The 18942-nt window shown below is 44.4% G+C and overlaps 1 protein-coding gene across 2 annotated transcripts in view; it reads left to right on the top strand.

Moving 5' to 3' along the window:
- The window catches only part of dscaml1 (Down syndrome cell adhesion molecule like 1), a 99923-nt gene that overhangs the window by 40999 nt on the left and 39982 nt on the right, over positions 1 to 18942 (top strand). For both annotated transcript variants that reach the window (XM_069668025.1, XM_069668024.1), the window contains exons 3-5: positions 15215 to 15361; positions 16293 to 16571; positions 17574 to 17849. In XM_069668025.1, coding sequence (XP_069524126.1) covers positions 15215 to 15361; positions 16293 to 16571; positions 17574 to 17849 — 702 coding nt within the window. The remainder of the gene's footprint in view (positions 1 to 15214; positions 15362 to 16292; positions 16572 to 17573; positions 17850 to 18942) is intronic.

Genomic DNA, 18942 nt, shown 5'->3' with positions numbered 1-18942 from the left:
TCTCCCTGTAGTCAAACCTCACCAAATATAAAAAAAGACCTTTTGAATGCAACACTTTGCTTTATGATAGTAAATACCGCTATAGGCATGCCCCTGAAACCAAACATAAACAAATACAAGCCAGAGGAGAGCACAGGAAACAGCTACAAGGACAGGCAGGGAAGCCTAATAAAAACAAATGGCTTATAGAAACAAAAAATACTGCCGCTTTCTTACTCTCTTTTCCCTCCTCCCTCGCTGCTGCTGCTGCCTCCCTCCATCTATTCCTCCCCTACGCTCTGTCGCTCTGATGAATATCACCCAAGCAAATCAGAGATGCAGAGGAATCTCGCTCATTTCTCACCCCTCTTTCCCCTCTCCTTATCTCTCCTTTTTCTCTTCACCCCCCTCTGTCTCTCTACCCGATTTCCTTATCTACCTTCCCTTCCTCCCTCTTGCGTATGTGGATCTCATTCTCTCTCATTATGATGATTTGAGGTTCAGCTTCAGTTGCTGGCCCATTAAAACCGAGCAGCAGTAGCAGCAGCAGCAAGATTTGCCTTTCCTTACACTGCAGGCAGACAGTAGGCAGCCTCATAAGATGGCCTCTACTCTGCATACTGCATTATGAAGTGAATTACAAAAATGTCTGAGCTGCTCTTGTATTCAAATATAACACGCTGGAATTTCCTCATACAGCAGAGACAGTGGCACACACACAGACACGCCGAATGACCTTGGTTAATGCCACCTCTAGCCACAGTGCCATATCTCATTGCTAGCCCTTGATCAGACCTCCCACTCTTTAAGGGGCTGTGCAGGGATTGGACAGATGACTGAGGGGGCTTTTTGATGTAAAATCTAGATGTCCTAAGAGATGGGGGCACGGGCAGGGGCCAGGATATTGCCAAGACTCTTTCACGCTATCCTGCTCTGTCCTACATGGCTGGATCCATATGTATCAGATAGTTCACCCGCTGGTGCGTTTTCACTGTCATTAACAGGAGACATCCCAACAGTGTGATGACGAGAACACAACTGTTAAAAATCAATCAACAATTGTAGGGGGTTGAATTGCAGCTGAAAGAGGTTGAGGTATGGAAGCACAAGACAGGATGGAGAGGCCAGACTGAGATTTAAGGGCCTGAGGATGAAAGGAGGATGGATGTGGGAGACAGATGCGGTAAAATAGAGTGTACGTCTCCTTCCCATATTTTACAAATACAACTACAGCATCAGTTACAGGCTGATGGTTGTGGCATCAAGTGATTCATTTTGCTGTAGTGAGCTGCTCTTACTTAAAGAGCTGTTTCGCATTTTAAGATATATATATAATGTTACAATGTTGGATGTCCATACTAAACGTGGGTGAAGTTTCAAGTCAGCTCAGCTCAGTCTGCAGGCTGCTGTGAGCGCCAGGTTTCACACAGCTTTTTCTGCACGCTGCACTTTGTGACGTCACAAAGTGCAGACTCAGCAGGCTTCATAGCGCTGGCCAATCAGAAAAAAGTGGACTTATAGGGGCGGGGATTGTTTAAGGGACAGAGCTGACTGAGTGGTTTCAGGCAGAGGCTGTATGAGGGCCTGCACAGAGCACCAGTGTGAGAAAAATGAGTTTTTTTAAACTGTAAGTTATGCTAAGCTACTCCACAGGTATCAGAGAGTGAAATATGAAGCTTGAAATGAGCACAATACCCCCCCCCTTTAAGTCGGGTACAACACCAGAAATGGGAAAAAGTTTTTTAAATGTTGAACCCATGCATGAAATTAATCTATAGGGTTGTAAATGTACGTTGAAAACCTAATTCCATTTGCATTGGAAGCCTTTGATTGGCTGCCAATTCAGAGCTTTGCTTGAAAGTCCTATTGTCATTCTATTCAATGACATATAAAAGATAAGGGGATTTATCTTTTTTTAATTTAGCCAAAGCGATTATTGATTAACAGAACAAGCGAATAAATTGAGGTCACGTGACCTCACTAGTCAGGATGAGGAAAATATAATGATGTTTGTCTTCCTGCTTGAACTTATTTCTAGAGTTTCGTTAGGAGGACGAGTCGGCCGTTGTTAGAAGATTGGATGGATGGAAGTTAGGTGAACATTTATCCAATTAAAGGGATGCATGTGTTTAAGCGGTTGTTTTTAGCTCCTCTGTATCACAACGATCCCTGTTGTAATTTTTGTTGTGCCGTCATTCTGGCGACTGCCTCTGCTGGAGGCTTTGTTTGTTTGTTTGTTTGGTTGGTTGGTTGGTTGGATAGTTGACCATACTACACTTGTGAACCTGTTATCTCAGGAACGCATTGAGAGAATCTCTTCAAATTTGGCACAAATGTCCTCCTGGACTTAAGGATGAAGTAATATGAGTTTGTTGGTCAGAGGTTAAAGGTCAAGTACACTGCTCTTTTTTTTCTTTTTAAAGGTATTTGACCATAACTCAATTCAGACATTTATTGTGACGTAACTTTACCCAAATTTGAAGGATAAAATAGGATTTTTAAAAGTGATGACGTATTATGACCAAGAGGTCAAAGGTCAACTTCACTGGGACTCAATTATTTCCTGGGAAAACGCGTATCTGGCCATTGTCCTCATTCTTCTTAACATAATATCTTATTAACACCAAAAGGGAATATCTGCAAGTTTAGCACACATGTCCACTTGGACTCAAGAAGGACCTGATTAGATTTTTAATGTATAAGCTCAGAGGTTCCTGTGACCTCATGATGATCCCATTCTCGGGAACCATGAGGTCCCTCGCTCTACCACTCATGTACCTGTTCAGGAGAGGGACTTTCTTTTATTACTATGTCCCTCCTGTAAATGATTATGGTGTGACCTCTCCTATTTAATGTAGGCCTACTTAGCTCTACGTTCTTTGGCAGACAGCAGAGGGGTATCATCTTCAGCTGGAGTCAGATACGCTCTCTACCTCTCACTCTGTCTCTCTCCTACTTGAGGGACAGTGATGGTGAATTAAGGACCAAAAGCAGCGCTACAGAAGATTTCACTTTACTCTGCGGGTACAGTGCTCATCTATAATACACACCCTCATCACTCTTAATTGTCCCAAGCAACAGTGACAGTAGATCTTCTTCTGATTTTACACACGTTAAAGTTGCTGGGGAGGTACTGCAGTGTGTGCCCAAAGCGTTTTTGAAGCCTTTTGTTGCTATAAAGTTTGGATCAATTGCCTCAAGTGATGTCACCTGAGGCTAAAACTCTGGGACCGTATCTGTTGGTGTGGAGTTAGAAAGAGTGAGTTACTAGACCTATGTGGCCTTCTCCTCATCTCTGCTGTAGCTCGTTACTTGCTACTAGAATAACACAACCACATCTTTGACTGAGCTGTCTGCGTTTGAATAGCATTGTGGGTAATGTAGGCAACACATTTTTACAAGTATATGTGGGGGAAAAGATATGTGTAGTTCTGCTGCATTGATTATGATCCTCGTTTTAACTGCTCATCCTGAGCGTATAAAGCGAAATCTCTTACTTTTAACCCACCACTTACAATTTCTATCACTCCTACTTCCCGTAGAGAAAGGCCCGTGCTAAATTGTGTGTGTTCAGTGGGCTGCAGCTATCGGTATTGGTTAAAGCGATGTAGGGCAGTTAATAAATTTACCCGTATCAAAGCCCAGCACGGGGAAAGAAACACGTTGTTTATTGAACCGTTTGTGTTGTTGTACTGCTATCCTGTTAAGCATGCTTATCTCCAAGAATCACACATCACTGTGCCATGGGACGCTGGATCAGCTGACAGGACCACAAAGCACGCCTGACTGGCCGCTCCGAGTGTGTGCGCAGGTGCGCGCGAGCGTGCGCCTGCACATACATGGATTTGCAGCAGGGACTTTGTGCTTGACTGCTTGTGTAACTCTACATATGCTGAGTGCGGTGTGTTTGTGTGACAAGGAGACAAAAGAATTCCCAGACAAGGGAGGAAGAGAGAGGGAGAAAATGTGCATACATGAAAGGATGAATGGCACCGTAGTTCTTGTCCAACATCGGTGTCCTCATCTTCATCATCGTTGCCCTCTCAGGAATCCTTTTTTTCTTCAAGTCCTCAATCTGTCTTTCCTCCCTCCTTTCTTTTCCTTCTTTCCCTCCTCTCTCTCTCTTTTAATGTCCCCTCCCCCTTGGTCTGGCAGTGACATTGGGCTAAAGTGGGACAGAGTGTAGGGGGGCAGTGAGGCAGAAGAGACAGAGAGACAGCCAGGCAGGGAGAGCTGCTGCTCTGCTGTGGCCCTCCTCCTCCTCCTCCGTGCACGTTACTTGGGCACTCCTGGCCCCTCAGGCCTCCCCGCAACGTCAGGGGGAGGAGGGGAGGACCCGCTTTTAGCATGTCACCACTACTCCACTCCAATCTGCAACATCTGTCTCTGCAGCTCTTTTGCTTCCCATCATCCCTCATTTGGTTCCTCTGCTTCGACTCCTCCTCCTTCTCCTCCTCTTCATCCTCTTTTGGGTCTCTGTCGCCAAGATGCCCAGCAACAGCGGTGAGGAGGGTGCATCATCATCACGGTGGCGCAGGCGAACCGGGGAAGGAATGTGCGTTGGAGAGTCACAGGCCTTCCCCCCCCTTCTCCCTCCGACTCCTTCGCTCCTCACTTCGCCCTGCCATGCGAGGTGCACTCAGCCGCACACAGGCCTCGCTCCCCGGTGACCTCCTGCTCCCTGAGATTCAGTATTTGTCACTGTGGAGCTGCTTACACGCTGTGGCAGTGTAGTACTCCCACTGAGGACAACATAGCTTTACAAAGGGCAAGGCTTTATTGATTTGTGTGAGAGTTTATCACATGTGCGCCGGCTCTCTCTCTCCCTCTCTGCCTCACGCACACACACACGCTTGTGCGGCAAAGCGGCATTGTACATGTGCGGATACCTGCGTTTACACACTATCATTAACTTCACAGTGGAATCAGGCTGCAACAAGCTGCTTCTGGAGAATCCACTATCACTCTTGTCCCCGCGTGCCTTGTCTTCCTCTTCATAATGGATGACCATCACACAGAAGCGACCTGTGTGTGAAATCAGACTGTCCACGCTGCTGTTGTTTTTGTGTTTTCCTCAGCAGAAATAAGGTCACGCTTTGCTAGGCATCCCCCGTACGTGTGTGTGTGTGTGTGCATTGTGGTGTGTTTATAATGCATTAGCTATGTCCCGTTAGCCTTCTCATGACTGGCGAGCATGTCTCTATTTATTATCTATGAGGCTAAATAATTTAGGAACTAAAGCGACACAATGCAGCGCATGTTGACAAGTCTGTTTGTGTACTTGTATGTGTCGTTTTCAGCGACTTAATGCAGGAAGGTGGTTTTAGTGTTTGTGTTTGATATCTGACATAAAGAGCGTCATTTTCACAGGAAAGCAATCTGAGGGCATTAGGGTGTTTTTGTGTCACTTTTGGTGCTCCTATTTTGAAAGCTCTTCCTTTCTAACCTGCTTTTCTCCTCATCTTTGCACCCTTACATCCATCCCTGCCTCCACCTTGCTGCTTGAATATTTATGGTTGTTCCAATTAGTGCTGTAGAGGCCTTAACCCATTACAGAGGGAACGACAGAGATGAAGAAGACACGGGGAGCGGGCTGATGATAAAAACAGACATATTATCAGATTTCTTTCTATTCTTTTCGGTTTGGATGAGTGCATTTTCCCATTTCCTTTATTTGTTTTTCTTCTCTCTCTCTCTCTCTCTCTGGTCTTGAGCATGAGCTGTTCAGAGAGGGTGAGGGCTGTGTGGGTGTAAGGGGTGTCACCTTCTTACAACAGATATAGAAAAAGAAACGGAGAGAGACAGCAGCGGGAGGAGAGACGGAGGTAGAGAACAGAGAAACCAAGGAAACGGATAGATATCGAGAACGGGAGAGACAAAGAGAAAACAGGAGACGTGGTAGAGGAGGAGGAGGTGGTGTTGGGGAGGGCGGCAGCTGGCATTTGACGGTGAAGCATGCCTTTTTAATGAGTGCATTAGTCCTCTGCATACCTATCGTCAGATCACTGCATCACACCGAACCTGGTAAACAGGCGGAACAAGGGAGGAGAGGAGGACGGGAAGGTCAAGGGTTGCGCTGAAAAACCGAAACACTTGTGGCGAGATAAGAATAGACGGAGTGTGTTTCCTCTTCAATTATTCTGCCTCTGGTTACCGTGTGTGTCCCGCACAAGAGCCTGCAAAATCCACACAAATCTTCTTTATTAACCTTCTCCTCTTATTTTGACATAACCTCTTTCCCAGCCCTTACGCCAGCATTTGTGTCTGGTTGAGTCGAAGAAAGCGGCGGTAATAAGCCGTCCTTGTGGCTCTTTCTATGTCTGGCTGGTTCTCGGTAGCACTTAACTATTATAGACTACTTTGAATGTGAATAGAGAGGAGATAGGAGCAAGCGTCATTCAGAGAGGGAGAGAGAGAGAGAGAGAGAGAGGCTCTGATAGGGAGAGAGCCTATTGTCGCGAGGTGTAGATTTCCCTTTGTCAAACACATGTCAATTCTTCAGACCCAACAGAGACGAGGAGAATAGGAAAATTATAGCAGCGGAGAAAAGGATGAGGGGAGAGAGGGCGGGCGGGAAGGCGGGAGAGGAACAGAGGAGGAGGGAAAGCGGGTATTGATTTGACACTCGGGGAATCACACCACAGCTCTGTTCATTTTCATTCATCTGCCCTTGTAATGGGGGTGTTAATATGGCAGGTAGAGGGGAGGGGGGAGAGGGCAGGAGGGGGATTTAGGAGGATGAGGACATTTTATTAGAATCCAATCGTTATTATCCTTCACCCCTGCACACCTTTCAGACATGCATGTGTGCACTTACTGCGTGCTTTTGACGCACACACAAACACAACCTGGATGTGAGTGAAGGCGGGGTGAGGGTGTTAATTACATGTTGGGCCTGAATGGACTCACAGTTGTACAAGTCATGGTTTATATGGTGCATGCATGTGTGTGCGTGTGTGTGTATGACGCAGGGAGGGGGCTTCGATACAGTACGAGCGGCTCAAATGAAATAGCTTTTAGTAGGCCTTCCCATGCCTCCTTGAAATCAGCCATAATAGGCCCTTGGTAATTATCAAATAAATTAGTCAGGGGAAGGAGAGGGGGAGGAGGAGGAGGAGGAGGAGGAGGAATCAGGACCGACTCCTTTCATTCTTTTTAGCTCTGGACAACTTCCTCTTTACCTGTTCACTGTTTGGAAGGACAAAAGCTTTATATGTTTTTTTACCTGCAGGAATTTTGGTGCAATCCCATGCTGCTGTTGTGGTACAAATACGAGCTGGTGTTATTATAGAGCACTGTGTGTGTGTTATGTACCTTTTTGGCAGAATTGCCAAAACATGCCTTTGTTAAAACAAGCCACTTATTTCCTTATGTCCTCAGGCGTACACAAGCTATTATTTTTGGAGAGAATTCAAAGATCAAAAATAGTTTCAAACTGCATAAACTTAATTATTAGCATCATTTTTTTCCAGTATATTAGTTGAAGTGAGGAATTGGTCTCTGTGGGAAGAAAGTTCAGTCCAGAGAAAAATCTCAGAAGTGATTAAAAAAAAAATTACTCTTAAAAACTTCAAACTTCTTCTTAAAATAATCAATAAATATGCAACATCAAACTAGATCTTTGCGCTGCACACATACCACATTTACATAAATAAATCCTTTTAATTGTTATTTTTGACTAGATGCTTCTGATGTCTCTCTTATTGATAGAGGAACACAGATGCCAAAATAAAATCTATTTGGCTTCTTTTCCTTCATGCAGGCATTTAAACATATAGAAATCTGACACTATCACTGATGTAATGTTGGGATCATTGTTTACTAACTATAATTATTGCTTCACTGTTTTTGCAATCATTGTTTAACCCACTCTTTATGTCAGAATCAGAAATACTTTCTTTAAAATTTCGGGGGGAAATTCAGGCTGCTAAAGAAACTTGACCCTAAGCTGACCCAACGTGGTGTCACATTTGCACTTGCTACACGACTGGATGACCGCTTGGATTACAACAAAGACGTCACTGTTTGTGCTCTTTGTTGCTGTGGCTTTGTGTACTTAATTGATTGTCCTGTATGTTTGGCTTCTTCAAGGTTCCTCTTGTTGTGATTGTTTGCTGCTTGTTTGTTTAACCTTTTGAATGACTGTTAAGCCCCTGTGTCGTGTGGTTTAGGCCTATGTGTTGTACCCAATGACTGTATATGTGTAGAAATATCTATATTTGTATACAGTCTATGGTTGCACCGTATTTACCCTTCACCTCCACCTTGTTTACCAGCAGTAGATACTTGGTAACTGGAGTTGACTGACTGCGGGTAGGCTGAGCTGTAGCCTTGTGCCATATGCCACATTACTATTTCATCACCTGCCACATTAGCCACTGTACACACAGAGCAGCTAACTGTGCCAACCACTCTACCACTGAGGCCCGGATGACGAGACTTTAGTCAAGAAGGTTCTTGTATTTTGGGCTGCAGCAGCAGCGCTGTCCATGGTGCTACTTTGGCCGGGATACATCTGGAAATGTAGCTGTCCATGGTGCTGAGCTGCTGTATACCTTGAGCATTCTCCTTATTGCTGCACCTCTCTTCACAATAAGGTTGAGTTTCATGCATCTTCTTTATTACTGTTAATCCATAGTAACTTTTAATGGCAGGAAGATGCATCTGCACAGAAAATCAGGGCAGGTGAAGAGGCCTTGCAGCCAGGAGAAGCCTCACCCTTTGCATTATCTTACACTGCTCAAAGCTATTTAAAGACGCTAGGTTCTGTGTGTGTTGTTGGAGATTAGTTTCAAATTATCAATGAGTATCCTACGTGTTCTTTAGCAGATTTCAGAAGCCTTTTTGAATAAAAATGAATAGAAAAAAAAAATGCATAGTTAATGGACATTTCTGCTGTCTTTCACTTGGCAGTTTTAGAGAGTTGTCTATTACTAAAGTGTTTTGGATTGATAACAGTAGAGCCCGAAAATTGCAGACGAATTTCTTGCGCTTTGTCACCAAGTATTTGCCACAAACAGCCGAATACGGCCAGTCCCTCATTCACCGTATGTATGACTCTAAAACATCCTAAAACACGCACATTCACGCCCTCATACATGCTCCGATCTGACCTCACACATAGGTTCACATCTTTCCTGCCACTGCAGAATGCGTGGACAACTTATGTGTGTGTGTGTGAGAGCTGGTAAATGTAGCCTTGTAATGATAAGTGGGAAAGATAGAGACACAGTGGATGGAGAGAGAAAAAACGAAGCAGAAATGAGAAGTTGAATCAGGAGGAGAATAAATAAGGGATGTGTAGGTGTACTCCACTGTCTGCTCCGCGCTGTGGCTTCCTGTAGTGAGGAAGCTCTGCACAAAAACACTCATACTCACAATTTGTTGAGTGCACTCTGCAAACGTGGATTTGCGAGACAGTGGGAGGAAGGATGTGTAAATTGTGAGACAGATTGTGAGTGTTTGTGTCTCTGCGTGTGCGTGCTGCATTTGGTCTGCATTGTATCCAGCCTGTGGTCCATTTAGCCTTAAAATCTGAAAGGCAGACCTTGACTATAATGCTCATTACAGTCTCCGGCGTGTGTTTTTGTTAAAAGGCACAGGTGACATAATGCACAGAGAGATGTGTTGAGCTCCTGTGTGGCCTATAGCCCAGGCCTGTGAATCAATTACCGATCCATTCAGCAGTTCCTCTCCCTTCCTCTGATCTCCGTCGCCATCATTTAAATGGCTGATCCCGTTGTTACCTCTAATGAAGGGTACTCTGTCGCACACACACACAAATGCCCCAAAACACACACATGAAACGCACATTTGCACATGTCGCTGTGTGCCACTGCAGCGCCCCCTACCCAGCTGTTGTCACGTGAGCGCACGGGCCCTAGCAACAGCGAGCGAGAGAGCGAACGAAAAACGAGAGATCCTGGCGAGAGCAGGGGAATGGGTAAAGAGAGGGAGAGAGAAAGGGATGGGAAGGAGGGAAGGAGGGAGGGAGGGGGAGCCGTAGAGCATTAATAAGTGATGAGTCCAACAGTGTGAATTGCTGTTAGTTAGCATTGCTGCAGCGCCGCCTTCATTTGCATGGCAGCACCAAGAACAAACCTCCCTTACCTACGCCATTTCCTCTCCTGCTCTCCTCCTTTCTCGCTTGTTTTATCTATTTCTGTCTCTCTTTTTTTCCCTCTATGGCCTCGCCAGCGTCTCAAAATATGTACATCTTTTCTTAGATACTTTCTTTATCTTCCTCTCCTGTCTGATCTGATCCTTTTCTCCTCTCCAAACCTCCCTGGTGGCGACAGCTTTCCTCCATTATCATTTCCTTCTTGTTTTTGCTCTTTATCATTTCTTATGTTGCTATTCTCTCCCCCTCTCTTTGATGATAATTTGTGGAAAATGGCAGCAATAAACTACCTACATTGAGATATATTTAGCTGCACCTTTCCTGCATCCCTTCTTCTTCTTCTTCCGCCTCCATCTTCCATCTCTCCTCCTCCTCCGCCTCCCCTCTCAAAGAAGAGGGGTGTCCTATCTCTGGGGGAACTTTGGGGAAGACAAGTGATGCTCCAGGGCTCCCTAATCCTTTTTTCATTGTTTTTTCTCGCTGCCTTCCTGTCTCGTTATTTGCATGTTTGTGTCGGTGGAATTTTTGGCATTCGTGCACACACACACACACACACAGATCCAGCCGAAGCTTCCCTCTGCACTTGGCTTGACTTCCTGCCTCGGGCTGATCAGCTGAACTGATTCCATTACTTACAGACCCCCCTGAAAGAGGAGGAAGGGGAGCACAGACAGAAAAGATGGGAAAGAGGTGGAGGGCAGAGGGTGGAAGCTGGAGGCCGGGAATGGAGGGACGATGTCACACGGATACAAAAAAAAAAAGCGTGCGAAGGAGAGGGGAAAGGGTTGGGAAATAAGGAAGGAAGTGAGAGGATTGTGCGCCTCCCTTGGGTGCGGGATAGACCTCAAAAAATCTCCTTCTGCCTCCCACAGCAAGAAAAAACAGAAGCATACATACACACACTCAACAACAACAACAAACTCCTGGAGGCGTAGGCAGACTAGACGAGAATTGATCTCCTCTCCCACAAGGAGAGGCTTGCAAGAGAGATAGAGAGGGACGTAGAGGAATTGTTTTTACCCATGTGTGGCTCTCAGGCCTGCAGGCCCCTCATCCCTCTCGCTCTCACTCCCTCCTCTGTCGCTCCCAACGGCATGTTTCTCTTTATCTCCCCATCTCTCCCTCCATCAATCTCCATCTGCTGTCCCCCCACCTCCCTGTAGGGTCAGTCCCCTTCTCCCTCTCTCCTTCTCTGCCTCCCTCCATGGCTGCCTGCACCCCCTGCGCTGTTTTAGGTGTGTCACATCTTCAGTGGCAGCAGGAGAGCGGGCGGGGACTAGAAGGTAGGCATCAGGTAGAAAGAAGAGGCTGAACTCAGATCAGTCGAGAGAAGAAAGAGAAATATTATACTTCACTCTTAAACGGCGTCTAAAACACTTTCTCATTCTTAACCATCTCTGTATTTCCTTCTTGCACCCCCAGCTCTCTCTCCCCCCCCCCTCCCTCCACCCCCTCCTGGTCCGTCTTCCTCTCTACAGGCATGTTGTGACAGGGTGTAGCACTGTGTTATACAGGGCTCTACTCGCCAAGTGCATATTATCCTGTAAGGCTTAATACCCAGGTTGGAACAAAAGGGCAGGCTTGGAAATTACAGCCTACGTCGCTTAGCACTCAGCACAACAGTGACTCGCATGAAAACACGTGTGTGTGAACTTTCACACACGCACGCAGATGCAGGGCTGACACTCGTGTTAATGTACGTATATTCATTAATGTGACAGCCCACCTATACATACACAGATATTGTAATATCTTTTATGGACTTAAATGAAATATTAGAGGACTGTAAGGACCTGTTCTCGACACTCTTTCTTAACGCTGTGCACTGTATCGATTAGTTAGCGGGCAAAGATGATTAAACAAACTATTTTTTGGTTGTTGTTTAATTGAAATAATGAAATTAACCTTATTTGCACTTATTTTTTGTCACTGTAAGATGAATATCTTCGGCTTTTAGACTGTAGAAATACTGCACTGTGGATTATTGCACATTATGTGAAGTCAGTCAAAAGGTGTCCGCTTTGACACAAGAAGTAAACCTTTCAGTCTTCTTCACATCTCAGTCTTGTTAGAAGGAAAGGTGTGTGTGTGTGTGTGTGTGTGTGTGTGTGTGTGTGTGTGTGTGTGTGTGTGTGGCAGACAGCCAGGCCCTGTCCTCTCTGTTTTAATAAATCTCCTTTGGATGGAGTTGTGCAGCCATAAAATGCATCGATTGCCGTTGCTCACATTGTGGCAGGAGACGCACACACGCATGCACGCGCACACACATGCAAGCTTGGTTATTGATACGTACCTACACATTCATATCTACACATGTTTATTGACACTCACACACATATAAAAGTCATATATTGATAATTTTACCTGCATAATTATGTACAGGTGCACATATTATACATACATGTTTTTAGTTATAAAGAAAAATCTGATTTGGAAGTTCTTGTATTGATTAAAAAATGTACAGCGGTAATCTCAGATTCGTTCTCTTTGGCGGCACCTTATGGTGATAATCGCGGGAGCACAGTTCCCAGATATCCAGACAGTGTTGCGGTTGGCTCCGGTTGTAACTCTCGATTCTCCTCCCTGACGGTCTCTTTCCTTTTTAGACTGTTTGCCTTCATCTGAGCGTCCAATTTGTTTCTTTTTCTTTGGATTTTCAGTTATTTTTGAACTTGTATCTGTAGTCATCCATATTTTCTTTGTTTGTTCAGCCATAGTAGATTACTGTTTACCAGAGATGTGGACTTGAGACTTGGTGACTTGGGCTTGAGTCGACTCGAGTCACTGTTTTCATGACTTGCGACTTGACAAAAAATAAATGACTTGAGACTCGACTTGGACTTGAAGCATGATGACTCGGATGACTTGCGTGTGTTCATAAGTTGGAATGTTAGCTGTTAAATATAAAATTATAAATTTCAATGTTGTCAAGTTTCTGTCTAACTATCATGTATGTGTGCAACGCATGCTGGGAATCATGACTGGACGACTCAAAAAGCTTCCTGGTCTGTGATTGTTATGATTGGATGACTGGCTGTCAGTCAAACTCCTCACTATGGCAACACACAACATCAAAGCCCCCAGCTACCTGATGTTTTTTCCCCAAAGAGAAGCCTCATCATTCGTACTCGTTACTACTCAATACTGAGACCAGACCATCATCATGGCTGTGTCTGTGCCAAGATAATACAGATACAATTCATTGTAATACTTTATGAACAGGTTATATAAATTGGCCAATAATATCATTATTAGACGGGCCACTAATACCTCGTCTTTTCTCTTTATAGAGGCCGGATACTAAAGATAAGAGTGCTGTGTCTTAGGTGGGGAAAAAGGGACTTGACTCGGAACTTGACTTGCCTTAACTTGACTCGACATAACCTGTGACTTGACTTGCCCAAGAAAAAATTACTCGAGACTTGCTTGGGACTTGGACCAAATGACTTGAGACTTACTTGGGACTTGAGCAAAGATGACTTGGTTACAACACTGCCGTTTACGCGTCACTAACTAGGCCCTGCTTGGGATTCTTTTCCACGAATGTCGCCACAGACACCCAGCCCATAATAATACTATATACTGCAAAGACTTTCATCAGTTGGCCATAGGCTCAATCACCATTGTGTTACCTCATTCGGCGATAGATAGTGACTTAACAGACATTTATTTACATGGAAATCTTCCAGATTATTACTTTGTAGCTGAAGCATTGACGTTTCCACACATCCACCGCGTCTTTTCATCAACATTTAAACAAAGCTAACAGTTAGCATCGTAGGGAAAAAAAGAAGGTTCTCATCTTTTGCTTGGATGAGTGTTTGTGCGCGGTGCACATTTCCAGTATTAAACTATTCAGCGTACCTGTGTTTAACTCCAGTCCTCTCTTGTAAACATTGCAAAGAGACATTGAAACATCATGTACAGCAAACAACAGCCAGCATGTTCTCTCTCCCTCTCACACACACACACACACTGCATTCACATAACCAAACAGTCTGCAATCTACTACAAACTCTGAAGTGCACACGGTCTAAAATAACCCTTTGGGGGAACAGAATACAAAAAGACTCAGAGAAGCGGAAAGAATCAAACACTGAAATACACTCTCCTCGCCTCTTTCCCCCCATCTCTCTCTCTTCTCTTCTTCTTCTCTCACACACACACGTGCATCTTCTGTCTCTATTGACATGAAGATAAATCCGTTGAAGACCAAGCAGCCGCTGATGTGAAATGAAAATGACTCTAATCTGCTGTTACCATAACACACACAGGCACATCAATTATTAACACCTACTATAACTCTCCTCTTTCTCTTTCTCTTCCTCCTTATCTGTCCTTCTCTATTGTGTATATCTCAGCAGATGGATGGGACAGAGTCTGTTAAAAGCTCCCATGTGTTCGGCTAAGTGCTGTGCTGAGCCTTTTCAAGACATGTATATTCTAGTCCTCTGAAATCACTGATTTCTCGGGAAAATGTGCACAAGGTTTGCCGAGAGGGTCTTATGATGGAGAGGGTGGCATGTAGACTATTTCAAAAGCAGCCAATATCTTACCTTACCTGTCCTCCGCTCAGTAGTATTTATCTTTGTGAGTGTACAGGGATGAAAAGAGGGGGGAAAAGAAGCTCTTGTGGCTTATAAATGGTTATAAATGTGTCACACAACCACAGAATGAAGGCATGTAAGAATCTGCTCTGTGCTTAGAATTGTGGATTTGTGTGGACTGAGATTTGTGAAACACAACTTTTATTTACATCTATGGTACTTCCTAGTGTGTGGACAAGGCACTGTGAGGCCCATGTGTTCATTTTCCTTGTTTAACTTTTGTGATAAAGCCATAACAATAAGGGAATTGTCGTCAATTAATATCGGTTACATATACACCTCTTAAGCTTGCTAACATTAGCCACAATAAGCTACTAGTGATACCAGAGCAAGAGGCACTTTAGCAAAAAACCCTGAGCCAAACAAGAACCCTGTGCAAAGGCAAATCCACCTGCATAGACTCAATGCTGTACATGCAAATTTAATGCCTTTGTTATGATGGCTGATTTGTTACCCAAATACTTTGACTAACGTGTTCCTCTCTCCTTTTCTACCTGCTCCTCCACAGGTAACCGTTTCTTCCTGACCTCATTTGGCGCTCTGTATATCTCAGAGGTGCAGAAGGAAGATGCTCTGTCCACCTACCGCTGCATCACAAAGCACAAGTACAGTGGAGAGACTCGCCAGAGCAATGGAGCCAGGCTCTCTGTTATGGGTAAGCAACAAGTTCCTTTTTTTAGATATGTTTTCTTATATTCAGAGCTTTTTGTTTTAGTTTTGATAGAGGAGTTAGGCATTTTTTGCTGAGAGTTAATAAGACAAAGATCAATATCAAGATAGTGCAAGGAGACAGTTAGCTTAGCCTAGCATAAAGACTAGAAGCAGGGAGAGACAGCTAGCTTGGCTCTGTCCAAAGAACACACAATTCGACTTCTTATGCCTCTAAATTAACTAATTAGCATCTCCTATCAAGACTACTTAAATTGTACCGTAACAGAAGTGTAAAAAAAAAACACATTATGGTGTTACAGATAACAGATAAACGCAAAGCTACTTTTGGCTAGCCCCAGTCCCTTTCATTTCTTTGTTGTCACTGTGACTTTGCTCCACACTTGTAAAGCAGTATCATGTTGGTTTTATACTTAGGTTTTTAAATGAATTAAATACACTAGTTATAATGCGTAAGCGTAAGAGGGACTTTCAGGTGAATCTTTTTTATGATTTGGAAGAACCAGGCTAACTGTTGCTAGTCTTTGTGCTAGGATAAGCTAGTAAGCTTTGCTAGCGATAGTCTCATATTTACTGTATCTTCTAATGGCAGTTAGTGATTTATTTTAATAGTAATTTACTTGTAAATGTTTTTTCTTGTTATTTGCAAGCATTTGATTTATATCCACCATATCTATTATATATTATATATATTGTTGTTTAATGTCCGGATAAAGCAAATTGTGCTCTGATGTTATGGCAAAAAAAATGTTATGAGTAGTTTTCTTTCATTCTGATAAAGCCACTAAAATCTAATTTCTCTACTAAATGTTCCTAATAAGTTTACTTTACAAAAAAAAGTCACGCTACACCTTTAAGGATGAAAATCAGTTAAAGGATTGATGATTTCTAAAATCTGTGACGTGCTCCATCTACAGACCCTACGGAGTCCACCCCGTCAGTGCTGGACAATTTCCAGTCCGGTGAGGTGCAGGTTGGGCACAGTGTAGAGCTGCCCTGCGTCGCCTCCGGATACCCAAACCCCACCATCCGATGGCTGAAGGATGGTCGGCCATTACCGGCAGACTCCCGCTGGACGCGGCGCATCACTGGCCTCACCATTTCCGACTTGAGGCTCGAGGACAGCGGCAACTACATCTGCGAGGTCACCAACAGCTTCGGCTCCAAAGAGGTGACGGGTCATCTCAATGTCATAGGTGGGTAAAACACTGAGGAGAGGAGTAGCTCACCTTTTATCTACCTCTCATGAGTTTTCAAACAGACAGATGAAGCAAAAAAGTGCGATGGACAGAAGTAATGAATGTGATGTCAGGTCGTGGACAGGAGCGATGGAGACATCATTTAAGCTCTGTTGGCTTTGCCCTGGCCCCTTGCCTCCTACACATCCTCCCCTCCCCTCTCAACCCACCCTCCTCTTGACCGAGCATGATTTTGATCTCCGAGGACGGCTTGTTCCCCTGCTGTGCGCTCAGACCTCAGCGAGGTATCGCTGCGGTGACAGAGCAGAACAGTGGTTGTGTTTCTCTGTTTACAGAGGATATGATAGAAGAGGGACAAAGAGATAATTTCTTAATGTTGGCAAATGAATTAAAGAGATGTGAGGAGGAGATGAAGAGGAGGAGGAGGAGAGCGGAGATGGGATTTGAGTGTGGTTGGGTAAAGGGTGAAGTTAGTGGACACTGGGCAGACTGGCCACAGGGCACATCACTGCACATCCAACAAATCTCCTATGACAGGGCATAGGAGGTGGTACACACACACACATTTTATACACACTTACAGTACATGCACTTTTTGCCCGTGAAGAAAGTCTTACACATGCACTGTCACTCCCTCACACACGGACACACATGCTCGCACACATTCGGCAGCCTCCAGCTCTTAACACCAGCTGCTTTATTGCTCACTGACATTTTCTCCCCTTTCTGTCTCTCTGTCTTGGTTTTTCCTCGCTGCTTGCGCGCACACACACACACTCACACACTCAAATACAAAAGCAACAACAGATATATTGACACGCAAATACACAATCACACCACGCCAAAATGTGATATGTGTTGCCTGGGCAGCACAGCGTAGCTCAATTTGAATTGCTTTCGTTCAGCCTGCCTACACAGAAAGTATTGTACTTCGACGTTACATAGAAGTTTCTTCTTCTCTTCTTTTTAAAACTCTGTCTGGTCTCCTTCTGTCTCTAGAGCCTCTGCGGGTCACCTTGTCTCCCAAGAACCTGAAGACAGGGATCAGCAGCACAGTCATCCTATCCTGCGCCGTCCAGGGTTCCCCGCACTTTATCGTGTCCTGGTACCGTAACACAGAACCGGTCCTGCCCGATCAGCACTTTTCCATCCAGGGGGCTCACAATGAGACGTTGTTTATTTCGGCTGCACAGAAGAGACACTCGGGAGCTTACCAGTGCTTTGCCACGCGCAAGGGCCAGACCGCCCAGGACTTCTCCATCATACTGCTGGAAGGTGAGGACAGAAAGGGATGACCATGTTGTTGAACATAAATGTGTGTGTTAGGTTAACTATAGACTGTATAAATAATGGACGTAGCCACGGTAACGTTACCCATTGGTTTTCACAACTGCGTAAATGAAGCCGAAATATGGCCGCAGCCATGTTAGTTTACTGGAGCCTGAAGTGACATAATTTGGGTGAGAGGGTGGAGCTGCAGGAAAGCGAGTGGTTAAATAACGGTTATCAAAAGCTAAACAGTCTGTGTCTTTGGCTGATCGATTAGCTTGTGAATGTGTGCGACTGACTGCAGGTATTTATTGATCAGACTAAAGAAGTAGCGGACTCGACACGCGCTCGCCCAGTGAGATAGCAGCGGGTGAACGACACGTAATGGGAAACTTAAAATAGCCGATCTTCTCATCACTACGGCCCGCCGTAATGATAAACGACGATTCAATAAATGTATGTTTAACACTGAACAGGCTAACAAGCCAGCTAAAGCGAGCAAAGTATACCTGCTAAAAATATATCAGTACAATAACGATAGCATTTAACTCACCGAAAAGCTGGAGCTCAGACTTCTTGCACGGACAGAAATTTCCATAAATACCACAGAGAGATTATTTGTCCAAACTTTGAATGAAAAAATCCCCAAAAGGCTCCAACAACACGAACAGGTGAAGTTAAGCTCAGTGACTGTGTGTCTGTGTTGACGTCTAGCAGACGATCCACCTGTCAATCAAGTGAGCCAGCCCCTATAATTTAAAGCTTAATATAATTAAAACAGGTGTGTTATTAAAAAAAAATCAACCCCTGTACAGTTATCTAAAACAATAAAATTTGTTATTTATAACAAAACCAATTTTTGTACCAGGCTGTAAACTTGTTTATTTCTGGCATTTTCCCACCTGCTGTAGTGGCCCCTCGAGGAACTGCAGTTTTTTGCACTTTTTGCACATCGGCTTTATCATGTTACATTTCTGCAGGCATGAGTATAGTGATGTAATCTACTGAAGTATAAAATCCAGCCTCTGATTAAATCTTTAAATCCTTCTTCCCACCTTCTTCCCAACACTGAAATAATCATCCTTGCTGTTTATGTAGA

This window comes from Semicossyphus pulcher, unplaced genomic scaffold (genome assembly GCF_022749685.1).
Source record: "Semicossyphus pulcher isolate SPU_LCO1_2020_fin unplaced genomic scaffold, fSemPul1.0.p SCAF_19, whole genome shotgun sequence".
Classification (NCBI taxonomy): Eukaryota; Metazoa; Chordata; class Actinopteri; order Labriformes; family Labridae; genus Semicossyphus; species Semicossyphus pulcher.
This window is presented reverse-complemented; position numbering and strand designations above follow the sequence as displayed.